Source organism: Pholis gunnellus (genome assembly GCF_910591455.1).
Source record: "Pholis gunnellus genome assembly, chromosome: 6".
In the NCBI taxonomy this organism is placed as follows: Eukaryota; Metazoa; Chordata; class Actinopteri; order Perciformes; family Pholidae; genus Pholis; species Pholis gunnellus.
The window spans coordinates 13,155,324-13,177,564 of record NC_136532.1 but is presented as its reverse complement, the minus strand read 5'-3'; the positions used below and the strand labels follow the sequence as shown (position 1 = coordinate 13,177,564).

The 22,241-nt window shown below is 41.4% G+C and overlaps 1 protein-coding gene across 3 annotated transcripts; it reads right to left on the bottom strand.

The window, feature by feature from the left end:
- LOC306697215 (DNA repair protein XRCC4-like) lies at nt 1-22,142 on the bottom strand. Of its 3 annotated transcripts, none has more exons than XM_079160993.1 (8): nt 22,083-22,142; nt 18,056-18,197; nt 17,166-17,356; nt 8,037-8,203; nt 7,242-7,406; nt 6,636-6,736; nt 2,812-2,944; nt 1-732 (listed from the first exon to the last, which is right to left on the bottom strand). In XM_079160993.1, the coding sequence occupies exons 2-7, from the start codon at nt 18,192-18,194 to the stop codon at nt 2,820-2,822; spliced, it is 888 nt and encodes a 295-aa protein (XP_079017119.1). In that variant the 5' UTR covers nt 18,195-18,197; nt 22,083-22,142; the 3' UTR covers nt 1-732; nt 2,812-2,819. The 3 variants fall into 3 exon arrangements, with proteins under 3 accessions (XP_079017119.1, XP_079017120.1, XP_079017121.1); XM_079160994.1 differs by having other exon boundaries at nt 1-608; XM_079160995.1 differs by lacking the exon at nt 1-732 and adding an exon at nt 1,459-1,661.
- Between the last annotated feature and the right edge of the window lie 99 nt (nt 22,143-22,241).

The following is a 22,241-nucleotide window of genomic DNA, read 5'->3' as shown; positions in this document are numbered from 1 at the left end:
TTTTTTATTCAAGTCAGGTTGGAATTAACGTGCTTTTCTTAATAGATATGAACCCAGAACACATTTGAAGAACATTGACAACATTTCACATTTTAAAATATTACCTTCATGTTCACTTCATGTATTTGTAATACATTAACAGGGAACATTTGTGATTTCCAAAATAAAATTAAATATTTGTTCTTGAACCAATTGATTGAAAGTGGAAACATTTAGAATATCTTTAAAATAAGAAAAAAGTATCATCAGGTCCAATCCAAAATAAGAAAACAACACAAATAGGCCTGTTTGAAAATATTCTGCATTCAATGCATGCTATCGTTATGTTCTGAATGAAACCACAAACTTAAGTATTCAGTACTTTCCCATCTTGTCCTTTGTCCCTTTCCCACACTTTGTCTCATCCTCCATGGCACGTTGTCATGCACTCATCCGTAGATGATCCATAGGAACTGATCTGGGCATTCCTATATAAAAGGCCTTATTTATGGGATGTATAGAGGAGCGAGTGTGACATTCTTGTGCGGATTACTACACCAGCAAGCACGTGTTGGGGGATTATCCAGGCGGCCACCCGTGGTCTTCAGCATTTAGGTATCATCAAAATCCTAAAAGACAGCAGGAAGGTCCAGAAGTCAAATGTAGAATGGTCGAAAAAAGACCCAGAGTTGGTTTCCATAGGTTCATTTCTGTCAGTGTGAAGACACACTGTGATGACCTCAGGACCTAAAGCTGGTAGCAGAGGTAAAGGAAGAGGTAAGGAGGTGAAGACAGAGAGACAACACAACCATATTAACCCTCTGCAAAACACCCTTCAGGTAGTTTGGGCCACAGAACATCTACCGAATAAAAGGGCAGATGAAAATCGAGAAACAAGGGGGAGTTAAAATGCTAGTTTAGAAAGTGGAAATGAAAGAGATGGCGTATAGTTTATTTTCATAATGAAAAGAGGGAGGAAAACATCAGCAAGACATGATGAAAAAGCAGCAACAAAGCAGCTTTGGTTCGTTGTTGGTGACACCCTATTTTCAGGGTGTAACCTGTTGTCTCTCACTAGTTGCTACTCTGGTCTCACACAGAGCCAAGGTTGAGGGGCTTGGCAGCCAAATTTGAGCTCAGGGCGAAGTCATACTCTTGAGAAATTGCTTCCATACTGCTGGTCCAGATCCTCTACCATGTTCTCCAAATCATTAGCAGCACGAGCAGTTCCCGAGGAAGCACTGGAGGGCGTCAAGTGTCTGTTATCACATGGCCGCTTACGCATCTGGTCAAAGTATTGACGGCAGCTCCGAATTGAGCGAGCAGTCTGACGTTTTTGGAGACAGATAGCGTCATTCATTGCTCGTCTATTGATTTATTGAAGTAGACAGACAAGCAGCAAGTCTCTCCCGCGAGCTGTGGCAGGTAATTGTCACAGTTAAAGCAAACCAGATGGCAGTGACATGCTCTGGCTTTCTGAGAGTTGCTTTCTCAATCTGGGACAAAATCTGGGGACACCTCCCACCACTGTTTCCCTGGTTGTCACTGTTTTGATTGCTAGTATTGAGGTGAGGTCGAAAGTAGCTTGCCACATAGCTGGAGAGGGATCGGGAAAACCTTTTCATCAGAAAAACCTTAGATTTAGGGCTTTAATCATATTCATGATGAGTCCCGGATGTTATCTTTGTTGAGGTGGAGGGTGGACACAAGAAAGCAAGAAAGAGAGGCAAAGAGAAGGGAAGAAAGAGTAGAGAAAGGGAAAAAGTTAGAGGTTGTGCATTACTTGCACTAATTATTGCACTAATAACAATTTGATCACATTTCAATATTTAATATTTCATCCCTCAATATGGAGATGTAATTCTGGAATTACAGTTCAATATATTGATGTAAGCTACAGCTGGATAATGTTACCATGCATTCTGCCCAAGAAGTTCATGAAAATAATATTTGCCATAAAATAAAATCTGACTGCAAAGAAGAGAGTGCAAATGAGAGAAGAAGTGCATGTTCTCACTGGAACTCAAAAGCTACTGTTGTCATTCCTTAGTTGAACCAAGCAACACTACACACTGCAGTCATTTTCAGTTTGTGTTTATTTGCCAGCCAACACCCAAAAGTAAGCGGTAGTAGGACGTTATGAGGTTTTCAGATTTGAAAGAAGGGTCATTACAAATAATGAGGTGTTGAACTAACTATCACATATTGACTGACAACATCATAACACCTGTAGGTTGATATGACCTATTAATGAGGCAATCAATACTACAAGGTGAAAGAGGAAGAAAACCAAATAATTATGCAAAAATGTGCAGAGGCCGAGAGCTGACACTGTTGGATGCTGGGAAGTGGGCATCTGTGGGCTTTTCTGTAACCTCAAATGATGATGACAAAAAGATGATTCAACCTTCTTTAAGTGGAGGAGTGGAAGGAAATGGGGGGGTAAATATTCATAAGGGCACCCCACATCAGTTACTGCGGTGGTTTCTCAGAAGTTTCTCAGAAAATGAAAAATAAGACATAACAAATTCGGGAAATGAGAAAAATGTTTGGTCATAAAACAAAGTTAACATAATTTCATTGTTGTTAAGCTCTGGTTTTTGGCCACATGGAACAGTTTATTCTTTAACTGAAAGAAGACTGGAGAGCGTGTGTGTCATGTTGACACTATCTTAACACGAGCTACTTGAAAATCTTGTTTTTCCATCTGTACTCTTTTAAGGATAAGTTTTGTACTGCTACTGTATGTGAACAGAGGCTCCACAACACAGCTATGAAGCAGTGGCTTACCAAATATGGTGATAGGTCGGTTGCATTGGTTATCTGACTAACCTGAGGTTTTATTCCTGCTCAGAAGGTTCTGGGCTCAGGCTGTGAAGCAACCTACGCTTCCGGCTCCGCTGTTCATCTTCCTCATCAGAAAAGGTTCGGTCCACAGAGATGCCATAGCACACCAGATCATGACCTGCATTCAATATAAACCGCATACACATACACACAGACACACACACACACACAGACACACACACACACACACACACACAAATGTTCAGAAAACCACCTTTGAGACCGTGGGTCTGAATACATCATTACTTTGCATCTACGCATCTTTGATGATATCATTAATATATGTAAACTATCAAAGCTGTGTGAAAAATCATGTTTATTGTAAATCAAACCTATGAGATGCATATTACATGTCTTCACAATGACATCTGATTACAAGTTCTCTCAACAAATACCTCTAAATGTCTGCACGCTGATGCCTTGTCTTGTTCCAGATTTTGGGGATTTTTGGTTTCATTACAAAAGCCCAAATTCATTCAGTCATTTGTGACACATTTGTGGCAGTCTCAGGGCATACTGCCTCAGTTAACCTCTGTTAACCCTGGACAACTCAACACCTAATGTCCTGCGACGTTTATCGGGAATAGAGATCTGGCATTCCACACAAGCCCGGTCATACGATTGTTTATATACTGACAAACACACAAACACACCTGTTTGCCCTTTAACACTGCTGCGAGCTCATTCAAAAAGTTTGACAGATTGAGCCGTTGTGTTAGATCAAAAGAAATACTTAGAAGACTGTATTAGCTGTCTGATTAGGAGATAGCACTTGTCATGTGGATGGTGACCTTAATGCTAGTGTTGATATTCTCTGTGAAATGAAGAGTAAATCAAGTCGGACATTACGGTCGACCTGACTGTTAAAAAGACCCAGTCGATCATGTTTTATCCATTTCTTTCTTCCTGCTCAGACACTCATCCCTCAAGACACACTGCCTCCCTCCTCTCCACTCATTCTCCTTCTTCTTCATCTCTAGCTTTTCTATCTTTAGTCACCAAATTGTGAGTGATATGCTTCCTATGTGTCCACTATCCGACACTTAACTGGTGTGAACAGGTCAAAGAGAGAGTTTCTTCATTTGTCTCCAATTCTGCTCTGTCATTACTCTCTTATCAGGTCTCGGTAATATGAAAACACTCCTCGAGGCACGAGGGTTGACAGGGGCCAAGCCAGTCAAAGGGGAATTGTGTGGCCCACTATGTCTGTAAAGTTTAAGTAGATTTCTTAATGCAAATACAACTAAATTTGCTTTTATGCACAAAGTGTCTGAACTGGGTCAAACGGACAAGCAAATTGGGTGGAGACTGAAATTCAACAAATAGAAATGAGGTTTCAAATCCACCAAGTTGACTTAATCTACTTACTGTATGCGTTCACTAGATTTGTAAACACTCAAGATTGTTGTGGCTCATACTGTATGTTACATGTCCACAGATCATTATGAAGGTGGCTGTGAATTGATTGGTTGCTGCAGTTACAAGGCAAAGGCTGCACAAGATAAACAAGAAAGAATAACAGTCCATTACGCCCTCATTAGCATATGTTAACACAACCATTGACATGAATTCATGGGGTGTTTCCGTCATGGCCAAGTGAAGGCCAAAAGAGAAACGCCCAGAGACGAATTTGTTGGACAGCTGATAGTAGTATAAAATAGTAAAAAATAGTTTTGGAACCACCCATAATGTTAAAAAGCTCAGAATACGGAGAGAATACAGTGGCAAAATCCTCAAGGCAGATAATTATAAGAGATAAGTGCTGGGTGATTTTTACTAACAAGCTGAAAACACAAGAAAGTATTGTAAAACCCTTCTGGACTGCAAACAAAGCGTGTGAGTCAAGACCCATAAGCGCAATCTGCAACTGAAGGGGAGGGTGTGCGTATGTGTGTGTGTGTGAGTGAGAGAAAGTGGATCAAAATGAGGACAAAACGATAGAACCTGCTAACGGCATCAATGTATTTTGGACCTGTATTAGCGTCATGGTTGGGGTGTGCGGGGGAGCAATCAGTGGGTTATCCCAGCAGATTGCAACATGTAGTACAGGGGGTATGATTCAGCAGATGTGACATCACGCCCGCTCTGCATGATGCAGGAAGTGGCTGACCACCTCATGGTCGGCCATGTTGAAGCAATCACAGCAGACTTTGCTGGGTGGGTTTATGACTCACTGAAAAGTACTTCCCAGAACCCGGCTACCCGGGGATATATTCTGTGCTTGTGTGTGCTTTTAAGTTTACGTTAAAACCCCCTGCTTACGTGATCAATTACATTCAACTGACAAGTTTATGAGACAGTAAAATCAGTTCAAGGAAAGCAAAAACTCAAGAGTATCACTTAAGAGTCTGCATCAATTCTGAGTCACATCGTGACCTATGACATAACAAGGAGTACCACGAATGGGAGTATTGGAGCACAACATGTTGACGGTGTAAATCAGTGAATCTGATCTATGAGAAAGTCCCAAACGAGGACTCAGTCTAAAGTTTTTAATTACTTTCTGAAGCATCCTAAAATGCATTTATCTTATTTGCCCCGTCTTCTACCCTTTCTAACCGATACATAAGTTATCTGATAGCTTTGCGATCATGCTTTAATATGGAGCACTAAAATCACAAAGACAGAGGCCTACATGGAATTCCAAAAACCTAAACTGGTTCAAACCATGCCAAACCCCATCAGGCGTCAAAACATCACCTCTGTGTGACATTTGGTTCAAACCACAATGCTGGTGCCTCATTGGACGAGGGCCACGGGAACCCCAGGGAGTCCCTGTGATAGAGCCATGACGTCACTGAGACTATAAACATCAGCGCATACCTTCACTCTGCGCCGTCCATTGCGACTCCATTCATATGAAAGGAGGTGAAACAACACCGGTGGAACAATAGATTGGATCCCGAAGGAGGAGCGGATAACTTGCCTTGTGCTTCTTCAAGTCGACACTCGCTGTTTTCTCCGCCGCCAGACAATTAAGCCGCTTAACCCACCGATACAGAGCGGTTACGGTTCCCGGTTCCAGGCTTAGAGAAATTCCGCCTAGAAATCCGAAGAACAAATCCCTGCTGCCATACAGAGGATTCGTTTGCAAAAACTGTCCTCTCTGAATGTGGAATAGTACTTTGACTCTTGACATTGTGAGCAAACACCAGTTTTTAATAATCCTATTGATAATAATAATTGTATTAGTATCAATAATTAAATTGTCAGGCTTGCTAACAAAAGACGCTCCTGCCAGGTCCCAACACTCACACACATTTGTGCATGTTCACTCACAAATACACAGCTAACTGCCAAATCTCATCATGTTGTGAATTGCATTGATTCAGCTGCGTTGCCCCCAGAGAAAAGCCTTTGTTACTTCATTCTGAGTAATTACAGGGCAAGGAGATGCTTCAGTCTGGTTATTGGCATTGGTATTGCTGTTGCAAAATATTCTGACGCAGGCAAAGATGAAAACAATAGATTTTTTTCTTTTAATTATATTATACATTCAAAACACTAAATTATGAATTATGAGTTGGGAGATAACAGTTTATTTAATTGGCTAAGCAGCATTTTTTTCCTCTGAAAAGGTAAAAACAAAGCTGCATTCTTCACACACACACACGCACACGCGCACGCGCACGCACACACACACACACACACACACGCGCACGCACACACACACACACACACACACACACACACACACACACACACACACACACACACACACACACACACACACACACACACACACACACACACACACACACACACACACACACACACACACACACACACACACACACACACACACACACCTGTGAGGAGAAGAGTTGGCTCCTGGGATGGATGGATGCTCTGAACTGTCTCCTCTCTTCTGTCCTGACCGTCGTCTTCACCCTGAGTTGTGTCATCGTCACTAAAAGAAACGAGTTTAATAAGAGAAGAAGAAAATATGTTTTGTGTAGAAAAATGTTTGAGGAATAGTGTGGAAAAACAAAGAAAATTTAGTTAAGGTTTGAATGTGCTCTTGAAAATAAAGCATTTCAGTTTACTTTGCTGCCAAATCTTTGGGTAATCAGCTTTCAAAAGTTGATATCGCTGTCCACAGGGAAGGTGGCAAAGCCAGACACGTAAGCAGGCATTATGAGTAAAATCTTCCATCCATACGCTGTGGCCGGATCAATGACGGAAGATACAGAATAGGCTTGTAAAGAAAAAAAAAATCAGACCCAGAGGTTCTTGTAATGACCACGTAGTTTACAGCCAGGTAAACCTTGTGTATAAAAAATGAAAACTTATGAGAAACACATAAAATAAAACATATTTCAGTGGTTCACTTGCATTTTAAAGTAGCAAAGCTAGCCAGTTATGCCAGAGCATCAGATAAATTAGTGCAAGCCATGCAAAGTCAGTCTGCTGACCTTTGTGTCCCTTCCTCATCTCTCTGCTGGCCGTCAGTGTGTTGGAGCTGGCGGACAGCATCCTGCAGGCCTCTGATCTTGGCCTTCTTCTCATTCAGCACCATGACAAAACGAGAGTACAGCTCGCCCTCCAACATCTCCTTATCTTCAACCTGCTGCTCCTGCCTGGTGAGAAAAACACACCAATGTGTGTGAAAAACACATACATGCCAGCAATGGACTCCCATATGCACATGGACAGACATGTTTATGCAAACACAGACGGACAAGTACATGTTTCAGAAGCAGAGGAGTCTTGTTTGTTTGCTAAGAGGAACGATGCAGATGCCGCCACGCTGTGCAGACATTATTCACCCACATCCTCCATCTCTGGCAATGCTCCATATACTGGCCAAGGAATCAATAAGCAGATAAACAATTACACAGAAAAATCTACTTGAAAAGAAGTCAAACATGAAATGAAAGACATACAACTGAAACTGAACTGAAGTTCCCAGAAATCACAAGCCCAGTTTGCAACACTGGGTGGAACCCTTAATACTCTTAATGGGTGACAAGTGATGATGTCATACTTTGTGATTGCTGTGCATATAAACAGCTGGAAGTATAGCTTATAAAGAAAAGAGAGCTTCCATGCAAACAAGACAACCAACAAACAAATTCCAGCACTGAACATCTTTCGAGGGAATTTTCCATTTGAACTTGACATTTGCTCTCCATTACATATTCTTTGTTAAACATACATTTAAATCCATCAGCCCAAAAGAAAGAGGCGGCTTTCCTCCTCATTCTTACTCGATGAGAATTCTCTGGTGCTCCTGCTTTAGCCTACGGTTCTCCTCCAACAGCTGGCAATTTGTGGACTCCAGATATGTACTGCGCTTCAGGGACTGGCCAATCATCTCCCGGTTCAGCTCTAGTGGGTCTGGAGCTGGCTGGAGCTCCACAGAACCCAAGTGCACCTGAAGAAAGTAGGGAAAGAGATCAAATGAGCATCAGTATTCATATCTAAGGAAGTAAACTTTTCTCTTTACACTGACAGGCTTTAATTATTCATGATAAGTTCACAAGCACAGCAATGTGACAGGTAACATTGCATTGACAGGTAACAGTTACGATAGTTCATGGCACATGGTAAGCATAACCTCGAGGTGCCTCCCTTTGACCATGACCGACTGGGAGGAGACAACAGGACAGATTTAAGACTATGGCTGCGTTCCGAATTGTTTTACCTTTAGTACGTACTGCAGCTGCCCTTACTAAGTAAGTACCATTGCAGTAAGCATACAATTGGGACATACTTCTTAGTCATAACATTGTGCCTTGAACTTTGACCCTAGGCTCATATATCTGTCGGCTTCTGTCAATGAGCTGTCATCAGGCTGTCATCGGTTAGTGCTCTTTTGGCGGATTGGTCAATGTGATCTTCCGCAGCGCAGAGGATTGTGGGTCAGAATGGCCAGAAAAGCATGCTGGCTTGCATACTGCAAAATCCAACCGAATGCAGTAGGACATCCTGGTAAACTTGGCATACTGCATTTTAAATACTACGTACTGTGTGTATGTATGTATGCATTCTAAATCTTTTTCTGGCATACTAAATAATATGGTAGCACTTTACATCTCCCAGCTGCCCCAGGAGTACCAGGGGACCCCCTTGGGAGAAGCTGGGGGAAGTTACGTGGAAAAAGTACATCTGGCACTACAATCCTGACCTAACTAAAATAGAAAGCTGACTCATAGATTAATAGATTAAGGCAATCATCTTGCATCTAAAGCAGCTTCCGAACCTGCTGACAGTGAAAATGAGTAAGCATTTGCACCACATCATCGTCTGAAGAAGCCCCGCAATATAGAGGTGTAACAAACCAGTACGTCACATTTTCTTTGAAGTGGGAGGCCTTTTAAAATGTTGAGGTGTATTACATTCTTCCTGGGAGAAATACAGGATGAATTCATTGGTCACCAGTAAACTATGTGAGCACCAAGTGAGCACACAGTTCCCTCTCTGTCTGTGACTTTTTGGAGTCACAGACAGGCTTCCGATGTAATAAAACATTCCTCATTCGGTTATCATTTTGGCACCAAGTCTCAGAGCGGAGCTCAGGCATTGCAGCTGGCGACAGAAAATTTCGGAAGTTTTTGAACATAAAGTTGATGTGTCAAATTTTCAAAATTCCACCATAGCAGTCCCGTTTTGAAGACGCAAAATAGGACTAAATCTACAGCAAACAGCTATAGTTCTATACAGAATACCCTGAGGAAGCAAAGCACTGTTTGACCTGGAGTTCGCACATCAAAGTTACAAAACCAAACACATTTTCAAATAGCTGCACAGTCCTTGTTTGCTTGTTGCCTTGGAGATTTGCCCCCCAACACACACACACACACACACACACACACACACACACACACACACACACACACACACACACACACACACACACACACACACACACACACACACACACACACACACACACACACACACACACACACACACACACACACACACACACAGGTACTCATGATGCACTGGGAAACCAGAAGGTGAAGAGGTGCTAAATCTTCCCTGGGTTATGTCGAGGTCGCAGACCAACTGTAATAAAGTCGCCATCTTCAAAAGCTCTCATAAAATACTTGTCATTTTTTCACCTGGGCCGATGCTGTCCTGGCAGGCCACACAGCTGTTTCCCCACCACTGGTGAAACTGAACATGTTGAGTGGACATTCGCTTCACATCACCACCACAGCTTCACTAGCTTAGCCTTTTCTTCTTCTTTTTTTCTTTTCTAGTCTCTTTCTGTCAAATTTTCTTTTTCCAAGATGTTGTCGCTCTTCTCCCAACTTCAGTAAGAGTTTGATTGACAGATGGTTCACCCAAGCTTCTGCCAAGTTTATTATTTTAAAGTGCCTGACCTTTTCCAACAAGTTTCCAGTGACGGCTTCTCAGATGGTTTTGTGTAACGTACCATCTGTTGGGTCAGTGGTCAAAAACACTACTAAGTGAATTTATAGATTACGGACTCCCTTAGTGACTCCATTCAGCATCATTCCTCAAAACAATCGATATCGATTAAGAGACCATGCCACTACTCAAAAGGGATTTTAGGGACTTATTCAGCACCAGTGCTGCCAGTCTGATCAAAACAAGGGAATCAGCGATTTAACAAAAGTCGACTTAATAGGATCGAGACACAGAGGAGACCACCCAAAATCTAAGGAGGATGAGGTTCCCAACAACTCGTAAAAATCTAGAACATCACGATGTCACAGTGGTAGAGTGCAGGCTCCTCTCAAGGGCTTCGAGTAATTTTGTGTGACACTGAGCCCCGTAAGTTATCAGTAAGTTGACATAGTGATTCAGTGTTCATGCAAGATGGTCCACCATTAATAAGGAACTGGTAGAGACTGGTGTAGGGAAGAGGTCCAGTAAGAATGGCTGATGTTTGGCTCAGTCATATGTTTGAATAGTGTTTAAGTCATCATGTGCACTTCAAAGATATACCAACTTTTACAGTACGGATAGGAGGTCATGATAACTGTGAAAGCTTTGATCTTACCTCGAACCTCCCTTCCATCTTCTCCTCAAACCCCTCCTCTCCTTTTTTACTACCCGTGTCTAAACCTCTGCAGTGCTTCCAGTGGAAAGCAATTTGGCAATAAATCAGCCATGTGAGAAAAGATAATGTGAAGGCTTTGGACTCTGACAAGCTGAGTACACTAATACTTCCACACTTTAAAGAATGTTGTCCTACATTTACTGTACAAGTATCTCTCAATTATAATGTCAAATGTCAAATTTTGTCTTATTCGCTGAAATTGTTCAAGACCATAATCTTCCTGACCAGCGTGTTAACATGGTATTACCATCCTAAGACACCAGATACAGAGATCTAAGCTGCTGGAAGCACAACCCTTATTTACTGGCTTAGCATTGGAAATGGTACTGCAGCTGCTGTTTATTTATTCTGCTCCTTCTCTTAAATACCAAAAGGTTGTGTTACTTTCAGGGTTTCTAAGAAAAAGCAAACATGTGAATTCCAGATCACCAAAAGTTTACCTTCAGCTTACCGTGCAACATGGAAAGAGGAAGGATGCACTAATCAAAATATAAACCAGGAAATGTAGGCAAGTAACATGCTAAGTTTTACACCAAGTCCCTTGTTAAAAGACAGAAAGGGTCTAAAAAGTTCCCTTTATTTTCTTGAGCATCTGCTTCTCCCCTGAGACACAGAGATAGAGTTAAAGGTCAATCTGCACACATTTGCCAGCCTCGGCCAAGGTGTGGGAGGTCAGACTGTTTGTCTGTGAGCCAGGACCCACCGCCACATTTTTCTACTGTGTTACTAAACCAACAATACAATAAGTAACTTATTCATAGCTGCTGTTTAAGCCTGTATCCGCATTAGACATATGACAGGGTGGGCTAATTTATGACGATTTAAATATTAATGCAGCTATCATAAAAGGCCAAGACAGACAGAAAACAAAAAGGACAATTTGCCAACCCCGGAAAATCTTGACTTTTTGGGATGAGACAAATACAATCATCAACAGAGACAAAAAAGATTAAGCAAAAAGTGTGAATTAAAAGATCTTTCAGGATTCAGGATAAGTTTGTCTGACATTACAACAAGGGCCGGTGTGTGTGTGTGTGTGTGTGTGTGTGTGTGTGTGTGTGTGTGTGTGTGTGTGTGGTCTGACTGTTTGTTTGTGTGTGTGTGTCTCCACACAGCTAGCCAGACCATAAGGTCAAACCCGTGGAGAAGGGGGGGACGTAGGTGTGGAGCAAAAAGCCAAAAGAACACATTCCCAGTGAAAAAGATACCATAACACAGTGTAGGCACAGAGGACACAAAGCTTTCCTTATCACTGTCCAACACATCACCAGACACCAAACCCACCATTTATTCCCATGGATCAGAGGAAAATGACCCCTATTAATCAATACCTATTCATCAATATTATAACAGTGAGTTAGCATCATTAGAACTCCAAAATTATAGATCTGTGGCATATAAATATATCTAATTTTCTGACAAAACGTCCAGCTTATAATACCACATTTATATTATCATTATATTTCATATTGGGGCAACATCTATCTCTTTTTCTATAGCAAAATAATGATCGTGTCCAAGGGAACAGGGAAGTGAGTGGGTGAGCACTGTTTGCATGATGACAAAGAGGCTGTGTTCAAGGCTGAGCAAGGGTGCTCAATATGGGAAGTGTGGGCACGGAGCGGAGGATCAGCTTGTCCCATCAGCTCCCTTGTCCGCTGTGCAGAGGCTTGAGGCCAGATAAAGAGCAGGAAGTGAGGGAGGACATCAGTCAGTCTATCCCCGATAACATGAATGTTTCCATAAACATAGGGCATGCTATGGCACAGTACCAGCACAGATAGAGAGGGATGAAAGGTACAATATCGAGGTATCTGCCAAGAATACTGGGTTGCAAGATGTTTAAAGCACCAAAGGGAGGCATTATTAGAATTTACTTTCAACCAGAGAGACAAACTACAACTCAGTGAAAAACGCTGCGATATGGAACTTGCTGGTGGTGACAGCAGGAGAGATGCGTCGGTGGATCAGACTCTGTGTTCAGGATAAAGATCTGGCATCCAGTACGGTCACAATTTCCCAAACACTTAAAACAGAACAAAACCAAAAGTTAAAACGTGTGACCGCAGATGATTACAGATTGTGTTATTATTTTCTGAAACCACAATTAAAGCATTTTGGCCGCTTCATGGGACAGAACATTTTTATCACCAACGATGACAGTGGGCATTTTGTGTTTGGGCCTATCAAAACACATTAACGTTAACTAATGTGATTAAAAAGTTGCTCTTTGGCATACGTGTACAGATGATAGAGTGAAAAATCCCATTGTGGAGAGGCCCTATGTTACAATGGTTCCAGAGTCAATTCATTAATTAGCTGATTGAAAAGTTTTACTTTTCCTAAATGTCAGGATTTGTCGTTTTTCTCTCATTTATTAAATCGTGAATAGTTTATCTTTGGGGTTTTTAACTGTTGGTCAGACAAAACAATTTGAATATATAACCTTGGGCTCTGGAAATTGTGCAATGTTTGCTTTTTTTTGCCAGTAAACTGCTTCAATACAGCAAAGAGTAGCTTAAAGAATGATTGAGACTCAAAGGCTGAACATCATTACACTGGGAATACTTGTTTTGCTGCACAAAAAGGAAACCCTGATGAAGGGATCTCTAATCCTGTTGTTTTCTAACAAATCATTATGGCAAATTATATGCACAGTGAACTAGATATTCACGTTTAAAAACTAAAGAGGTTTGATATTAGATGCATGGCTTGGTGGTGTTTGGTATAGGACACAAAAATAGAGAAAGAAAAACAGCTTTAAGATCTGCCACAAAGTATAAAGGAACAGCTGCAAAATATAAAAAGAGAGGAAAAAATACACCAAACAGACGTAAACAAATATTAACTAAAAAAACAAAAACAAAAAGCTTTCTACTTACATGAAGACGAATGATCAAAAGTAGCTAAAAAGTGGCTATTAATGTATTGTCATCTCTTTATCCGTGTTTATTTTGCATGATTTACAGATATTATTGTTTATAAATACTGTTGACAAAGGCAGGCTGTGAACATTCAAACACACTCAATAAGTACAAGTACATATTGTATCATTTCACACTTCAGAATAAGAAAACATGGACTACTGGCGTCACTTTGCACAGCTGGAATCCCCAGAGATCTATAACACCAGTTTTATTTGACAAACATAAAACATCGACAGTCAGTGTCACATGCTTCCACCCAGACTCGTCCACAATCCTGCGGCTCCGGTTACCACAACTATGAAGAGTCTCAATCTCCATGGATCGAAAGCTGGTCTGATTTAAGAATTGTGTAGCTCAATGGTACTCTAAGACAGAGTTTTTATAAAATGGCTGGATGTCTCTGGATAACTGATCAAACGTGTGTGACCATGACGCACGCATGCTTGTCAAAGCGCTACAAACAAAAAGAGAGGCAACACAAGTAATAAACTACCATAGTTGCATTGTGTAATCAACTTATCAATGGACACAATTAGGGCTAGATTAAAAACACTAAAGTGAAATGAATAAATATAGTTAATAAGCTGTTTGGGAGCCAAATCCAGGCAGTCTTAAACAGACATACAGGATCTGTTAATTCCACTTAAATGCTCCAAAATCCTCAGAACACCAAGTGTCTGTATAAGTGTCAGGACTAGGACATTTATTTTTCTACCAATGACAGATTGGTACTTAAACACACATTAAGGAGGAGTTCATGTCTGACTTAGCCATGTTAAACACCTGCTTTGTAGCAGTTTAACAACAAACACCCACATTACATTCATTCATTACAACTTCAAGGGTCATAATCATAAAATATTAATGTCAGGTTAAGTTCGCCACCTGTTTAGTCCCTGGCCTCTTTTCTTCTATTCCCAAAGGAAACTTGCCTCATTTTGGCACCCTGAAATTATCTGGCTGGGAATATATGCTCCATTTTTTAACCTCTGACGTGTTCGTAAAAAAGGAGGAGAGAGGAAGAAAAAAACAAGAAGAAGAAGAAGAAGAAGAAGCAGATGTTAGACAAAGGTGGTAGTTAGTACTTAATGCAAATAGCCCCCAGAGATGAGATTTAGTCTACCACACACGTACTGCACAAACCGTGATGGTTACTGTCAGCAACAATGTGAGCATTGATTACATATTTAAAAAGCACACTTACAGCAGGTCAGATTTGGGCCCCTGTCAATCATTTTGTGTGGTCTAGTTGCTCCTTTTGGCAACAAGTTTTTCACTGCTCACAATCACTAAATACTTCCACCCCTAAACAAGTGAGAGAGTTCATTTATTTCATTTCAAAACCGGCGGAATTGTTTCATTTGGGTTTATAAAAGTCTGATGGTGGATGCTGTTCATTTGTTAGTTGATGGTATGCATTTGGAATAAGTTTCAGTGATTTGATGGAGTGCACTGAGACCATAATTAAGGCATCAGAAATGCATTGTGAATTACTGAAAATATAAATACTGTCAATTAGATATCATCGCATTAAAAAAAGCCTTGATCAACTAATGTTACCACTACGGTGTCCACAGTAGTATCCCCACTACGGCCATAATAGTAAAACTAGTAAATCATTGTATAGCTTACATTAAAACTGAGCTATATTTTGGGAAATCTTGTGTGGGTTTCTGAGTTTGAAAGAGAGAGTATCCAAAAACATGACTAAAGGTGTGTCGTTTAGCTAGTTAGTTACCGTTTTGTCAAAAATGTCAAAGGCCTGGCCACCTCATTATAAAACCAACGGTTTCTCTGCACGTGTCCGAACACAAACATGCACACTTGTATACACGACCCACACATAGACACAAAGACAGCCTGGGGGAGTTGGAGCAAGAACAAAAAAAAGCTTTAATCAACTGTTGTTTAACATTGTTAGATGGGGACGGCCCTATCCATAAATCAGGGTTTTATGGTCTCTGCAGTGTTCCTAACCCCCTGGCCTTCTCCCTCTGCTCTCCTCTACCTGCAGCAGTCTTAGGACCCCAAGTGACCTGATGCCCGGAGGCAACAGCGTCCTCTCACTGTTTGGAAAAATAACACCAAAATCCACCAAAAGCCCCGTGACCTGTACTCCATCAAACCCGCCACTCACTGTGGACTATGAAAGAGTTGCCTTAGCACAGCATGCAATACATGTCTCTGGCAGCGTCTGCTGCATACATAAAAAAGAAAGATGTGCTTTTATCTGGAGAACTGATTGTTTAAATTAAGGCAAACTAGCTCCACCTTACGGTGATGTTTATGAGCCGGGGCCGTTAGACAACGGACTTATATTGTTAGTATTGGATGACTGAGTGATTCCTATCTCTGGCTTTTCAGTGGCCCGAAGGCAACCAAGCCATTCTAATTCCGCTTTAATGTGGGGTCACTATAATCCTTATCTTTTTAACAGCCCCCTGTAAAGAATAAGACTTCCTTTCTATATTGTGGTATGTCGTTAGATGCGTTTATCCTCAGGGAACAGTGATAGGGGGGAGAAGTGGACGGTGTGGAATTCAAGGGGGAACTACTGATAGATCTACACAATAAAGAATAAATACGAACTCTCTTCAACAACAGATTCCTCAACACTTTTGTTTCTACCTCTTACCCACTTAGTTAAAGAGTATGCTATACCACATTTGGTTCATTACTCTATGTGTGATGTGCGCCTAAACAATGATGCGAAGCACCCCAAATCAATTCCAGTGAATGCCACAGTAGCCACAGTAGCCACAGCCGTTTCAGAGCTGCAGTTCCAGCCCAACCTGGACGTATATGTCGGCAAGAGAGTTAAGAAGCTTAGAACGGCAGACATGTTGATATGCTGCACATACAGTTCATTTAAGTTAATAACTGCTGCAATTGACACTTGGTGGTGCTGGTGGAGGCTCATTTTTTGCTTGAACAACATGCGGGATGACGTTTGCGTGGCAGCTGAAGTTAAGCCAGGTTCAACTTTTTCCAGACAACCCTGCAATATCTTTGCCGTAGCCCTCTGCGCTGGCATTACCGCTGTGCCAAGGCAGCTGTCTCATTGAAGTACATAAGCACATAAAGTTTGTTATATCAACTTTAAAACAAATTTACATACGGGTAACTTTTTCATTATAACACTGGCAAATTCACTAAAGGGTTGCGCTGCTTTTGAAGTGAATTTATAAGGTGTTTCACGCCCAGACTTTCCAGTGATCATGGCATATATTTTTTGTGAGTCGGACCTTGAAACGGGTCAGATTGTTGTGGCAAGTGATGTGCAATTCATGGTGCCTTCAGCGGTCTAAATCCATTCTTTTTGAATAAGCCCCTGAGAGTATAATAGTAAAAATCTACCCTAAGCTTTTGCTCACCGAGATGTCATTAGAGATCTTCTGATATGAGAGATGACAGCGATCTGGACTGACGTGGAAAGAATACATCCCCTTGTCGCCTCCTCTCCTTCCTCCTTCACCTCCTGTTAGCGCTTGGAGAAGATCCTCAACATATCTTTCCCTTGTGGCTCCCACATCGTTGGCTTCCCTTGTCACCTCGTCTTCTGAAACTGGACACAAGGAATGCCTTTTTCTAATTGTTGCATCATTTTAAAGTTGTACAGTTGAGAGAAGGGCAAAGAAGTGATGGCAGACTGCGGAGCAAAACATTAATTATGTAGCATGTGAAAGCGCATTCAAAAGGAAGCGTGCACAGAAAACAAGGGGAATGTCGTCAGCTGTTGCACAGCTGCTCACACGGGGCTGAGGGTCCCAATTAAACCATCAAACACAAAACACACTGACGACCCAGAAGCCCGTACATAGCTCTCACAACCCCATCTCTGCCTGTCAACTCTGCAGATGGACAGCAATAGAAAACTAGGGAGCAGTTATGTTCCAGGTGTCCTTCCAGAGAAAAAGTATGCATATGTAACCACACACACACGCACGCACACACACACTGAACACTGACTTGCACATACAAAGACAAGCCTTGTAGAGTTTAATCTACTTTCTACACCTGTAAGCTGCAGCACAGCAGAGAAGGGGGGGTGGTAAGAAACAAGTTCACTGCTGTCCCTCTGCTTTAAGGACCAACAGTTTCAATATTGTGAGATGGGGTCAGCCAGGTGCATACAGGGTTTGGACAGTTTGATGAATGGTAAACCTGGTGACAACCCAGTCTAGTCAATGGTCAAAAGATGTAATTCTTTGCAGATCACATGAGCTGAAAATTGTTTTTGTGTTTGCATATATGAAGTCTTTACCCTCTCCGATCCATGCCGAGCTGCCATCAGTGAGAGCTAGTGTGAACCCAGCCCCCAAGTCTGAGGCCCAGTCCACTCGCAGGAAGTACGGGGTGCCTGGATCCGAAGCTACAGTAATCTGTCGGACTGTACCACTCATGACCTGCAAAAAAAGACCAAAGATAGGAGTTAAGAAACTTATAACAGGGTGCCATTAGGATTCATTTTTCTAACAACGGACTTATTGCATTGTGTTCAAGATAGTTTGTAAGCCTACGGTTAGTATTTGGTCCTTGGATCTTCTTCTCGTAGCAATCCATTTTAATGTTGTACGGTTGTGTTAATCTTCCAGTTGCATCAATGAGCCTCATTGTTTACATCTTGGGTTTGGTAATAATGTCTTTTAGTGTGTGTGTGTCTCTGTAATGGGGGTCTCTCTGAGTCAGTGGAACCACACAGAGATTTTGGCAGGTTGTTATGTGGACTCCCTGACCACCAGCAAGGTAATTACACGCTGTTAAAGATAAATAGGGGAATATTACCAAAAATACCCAGATGTTGTCTGATTTAGGTCAGCGTGTACATTTAGCAAACAACAGTTCTTATATTTCTTTAAGTGAGTCTGACCATCCTCGCCTCAAACAGCCATACTAAATCATGAGTTTGCACAACAAGATTTAAGCTCAATTAGCTTCTTAAGACCCACAAACTTCATGTTACACTGTAGATGAGAAAATTACCAAGATTCTGCAGCTGTGTGGACTATTTCTCACATCAAAATGATTTAGATCTTTGTTGATAGTTTAGGAAATATACATCATATTTCCACAAGAACCATCATGTTTGAAAATATAAAGCAAAGAACAATGACATCCCTTCAAATCACATGAAAGGGATTGCATTGATGGGATTGAAGAAAAGAACTGTTGCTACAGACTGACACATCTCGAGCTAATTCATCCATGGCCATGCCAATGCACAATGGGCAAAGCAAACACTGTGGGATCCATGCTCTATACTTTGTACTGTGAAACTAAATCATTATTTGCCAATACAACCCTCCTTAATGAGTGTGCTGAGCAAGCTCGTTTGGTAATGTCACCGTGCCCTCAGGCTAACTGATTCACTGCTGCAGTTAAAGTTAAGTCTCCTGCCAGAAGCAGCCTATGTTCCACAGATCGGTTACAAGCAATGTTGATCTCAGGATTCATATGATCCATCAGGTTGTTCATGCCTTGTCCTTTTGGTGAAGTGGCTACACGTCGTTTTGTTTTGTTTTCTTGAGAAACTTTTACTTGATTACGGATGTCCAGGCCAGAACATGTGATTACTGCTTCCACGTGAAGTGAGAGGTGAGTTGGACATCTTCCCTGCTTAACTATAGGGCAGCGTGTGTGGAGATGGAGGGAAAAGGACAGCTAAATTGGCAGTTAGCCAAGTTGGACATGTTTGAAAAAATGAAAATGAGCGCCTTTGGACACTGTGCTATAAGTTAGGTCGTGACAGCACTTTTTTTTTAGTATTCTTCTTTTGCTTCCCCCACCATATACGTTGACAGAGCAGGTGGTCAAGGTGATTCAAAATGGGACATACAGCGGAGATTTGACACACACACACACACACACACACACACACACACACACACACACACACACACACACACACACACACACACACACACACACACACACACACACACACACACACACACACACACTTGCAGCAGATTAAAGTTGACCCTTTGTGCTTCACGAAGGGGTGTGTCTGGACGAAACGAGACGAGGGAGCTGAAGGTTCCAACTTTAACCTCATAAAGTGAGCCCAGCTACTCATTAGTTACTGTAACATCTGTTGTGCAGGGACGATGACCCTGTGGTAATGACAGAAGGACACTCAAATTAAACAAACAGCGCTGTCTGTCAGGAATGGAGAGCTGCGCGAAACCTTCAAAGTAAAAAAAAAAAGTTTTCCTGTTCAGTTACTCGATGGACGGACACGATTACCGGAATGCTTAAATCATCATCCAGAGCCTACAGCTTTGACACGGCGCCCTTATCCTGTTCTCTTGCTCCCTCTGTAATTTCTTTGCTCAACCTTTTCATTGTCATTTCTTCAGCATTGCCGCATATGAAAAACTGCAAGCCGTAACTGTGCAGGAAGTAAGAGGCAAATGAGTCACAAAGAGCCTCTAATTATGCATATTGTGTCTTAAATGAGGAGTTCATACAGAGTAGAAATAGCCACGGCAGTTAACTGTCTCTTTAGTGGGCCCGGACAACTAAGCGAGTCCTCTCACACAACTAAGAGAGTCCTCTCACTGGACTTTCCCTTCTTGTTTTCTCGAACACAATGGTTTCAGGATGAAAAGGATTATTTTGGGTGAAAAGATGATGCGAGACCGGCAGCCGAACCACAAAAGCGCTCCTGCTGGCAGCGTGATTTAAGTGAAGTCGAACGGCCCTGCGAGCCAACGTAATCCTTGATCACAGAAAATGAATACTGGATAGTTGAGTGCAATAATTCAGACATTTCCATAATTTGAAATAAGTCACACAAAGATTACTTCAGTCAATAACACATTTCAGAATAAAAACTGTACCACTGGTTGTTTGCAACTAAATCAGCAATCTACTGGAACAAACTGGAGTGAGCCAAAGTCAAACAGCAATCAGTGTCAACTCTGCATTCAAACGATGAGTAATTTAAACGTTTTAGAAAAACATACATTGTTAGCCTGCAAGGGTTGTCTGACCTCAGCTCTTTCTTATAATGTTGTATACAACATCTTGCTACCCCTGGATTCAGCCACACGACAGGTACTTTTAACATCTCCAATATTCACGTAGGAATAAGTTAGTTGTGAAAACATATTGCCCTGCTTAGTCACAGAGGTAAGGCAACTCTCAGTGAAGATTGTGGTTGCGTAAAAGTATAGAGACCCGTGCGCAACACAAGCTGTGACAGCACGACATTGGTGGCGTAATTAACCTGACTTTCATTCCTATCTGCTCTGAAGAAATGTGACCACTGTCATTGTAATAGTTACAGAATCTCTTTTCCTTAAATCACAATTTAAAACGAACAACTGCCATTGCTTGAAGAAATTTGTATTCTTGGCATCTAACAATGAATGTTATTCTGTAGAGTTTGACTTGACGTTTAACCTTGTTGTAATACAAAGATACAAAATGTAAAGATTGCACCTACTAGGGCTACATCAGGCCTCGATTTGACTGCAGTAATCAGGCATGCATGTACTGTGCTGTAGCACTTGGTTAGTGCACTGTAAACTATAAAACTTAAGCACATGTAGAGGAATGTGGGTCTGTTTAAAGTACACTTGCTCATCTCTTGCTCTCAGAGAACACTCTTCATTCGAAGACTTTGTCTCTTTTTACACAAAGTTCTTATCCACACTCTTGAAGTAAAAAAAAAAAAATGCAAATAAAATGATTGATGTGTGGTTTACAATCTGACAGATTTCTGCTCACATGAGGAGCTCTCCAGGAGTGTCTGAGAAGGAAGGGTTGATGGGGATTTATGAAACATGGTTTCAATGCAATCAAGATGCAGCCGTGGCTGGTTGGAGGGAGGGGACTACATTTTAAAAACTCTCAGGGAAAAGGGAACCACAAACATTTCAGTCACCAAAAACAAGGGTAGGATCTATTAGGCTATGTTCCTATAAATACCAGTCAAATGTATCTATAGGTTTAATAATATTAGTAATAATAATAATAACAATAAAGTTATTTGTAAAGCACTTATCTAAACCATGTTACAAAATGCTTCCAGGATTGTTTCTACAGTTGCTTGATTGTGAAATCTAAATACTATTCAAGCAGTCTCTTATTTTACTTTATGATACAGATGTTACCTCGGATTTGTGGGTATTATTATTCACAGAAGTTATAACAACTTCCGGGTTGTGCAAGTACAGCCTAGTTTAACGGTAACGTTGCAGATAATACGCCCTTAATGACGTGCTATGTTGGTTTTCTCTAACAGACGGAATACATTCACTATAATGTTGTTTTAGAAGACTTACGGTACTGTATGGGCTAACTACTGCGACGTCCAAACGAAGGCATGTTTGTATGAAACTCAAATCACTACCGCTCTCCTAGTTGACAGTTTTTTGACATCAATTTCAACCTTCCACTGCTGTGATATCAGCCAATCAGCAAGCGAGATTTGCGGCGCACAG

Coding starts and splice junctions, on each gene's coding strand:
- LOC306697215 (XM_079160993.1), bottom strand. CDS start 18,194: ATGAGTGGTACAGTCCGACAGATTACTGTAGCTTCGGATCCAGGCACC. Junction 8,204..17,165: donor AGATCTCTAATGACATCTCG/GTGAGCAAAAGC, acceptor TACTTTCTTCAG/GTGCACTTGGGTTCTGTGGA. Junction 6,737..7,241: donor GATGAGGAAGGGACACAAAG/GTCAGCAGACTG, acceptor CGTTTCTTTTAG/TGACGATGACACAACTCAGG.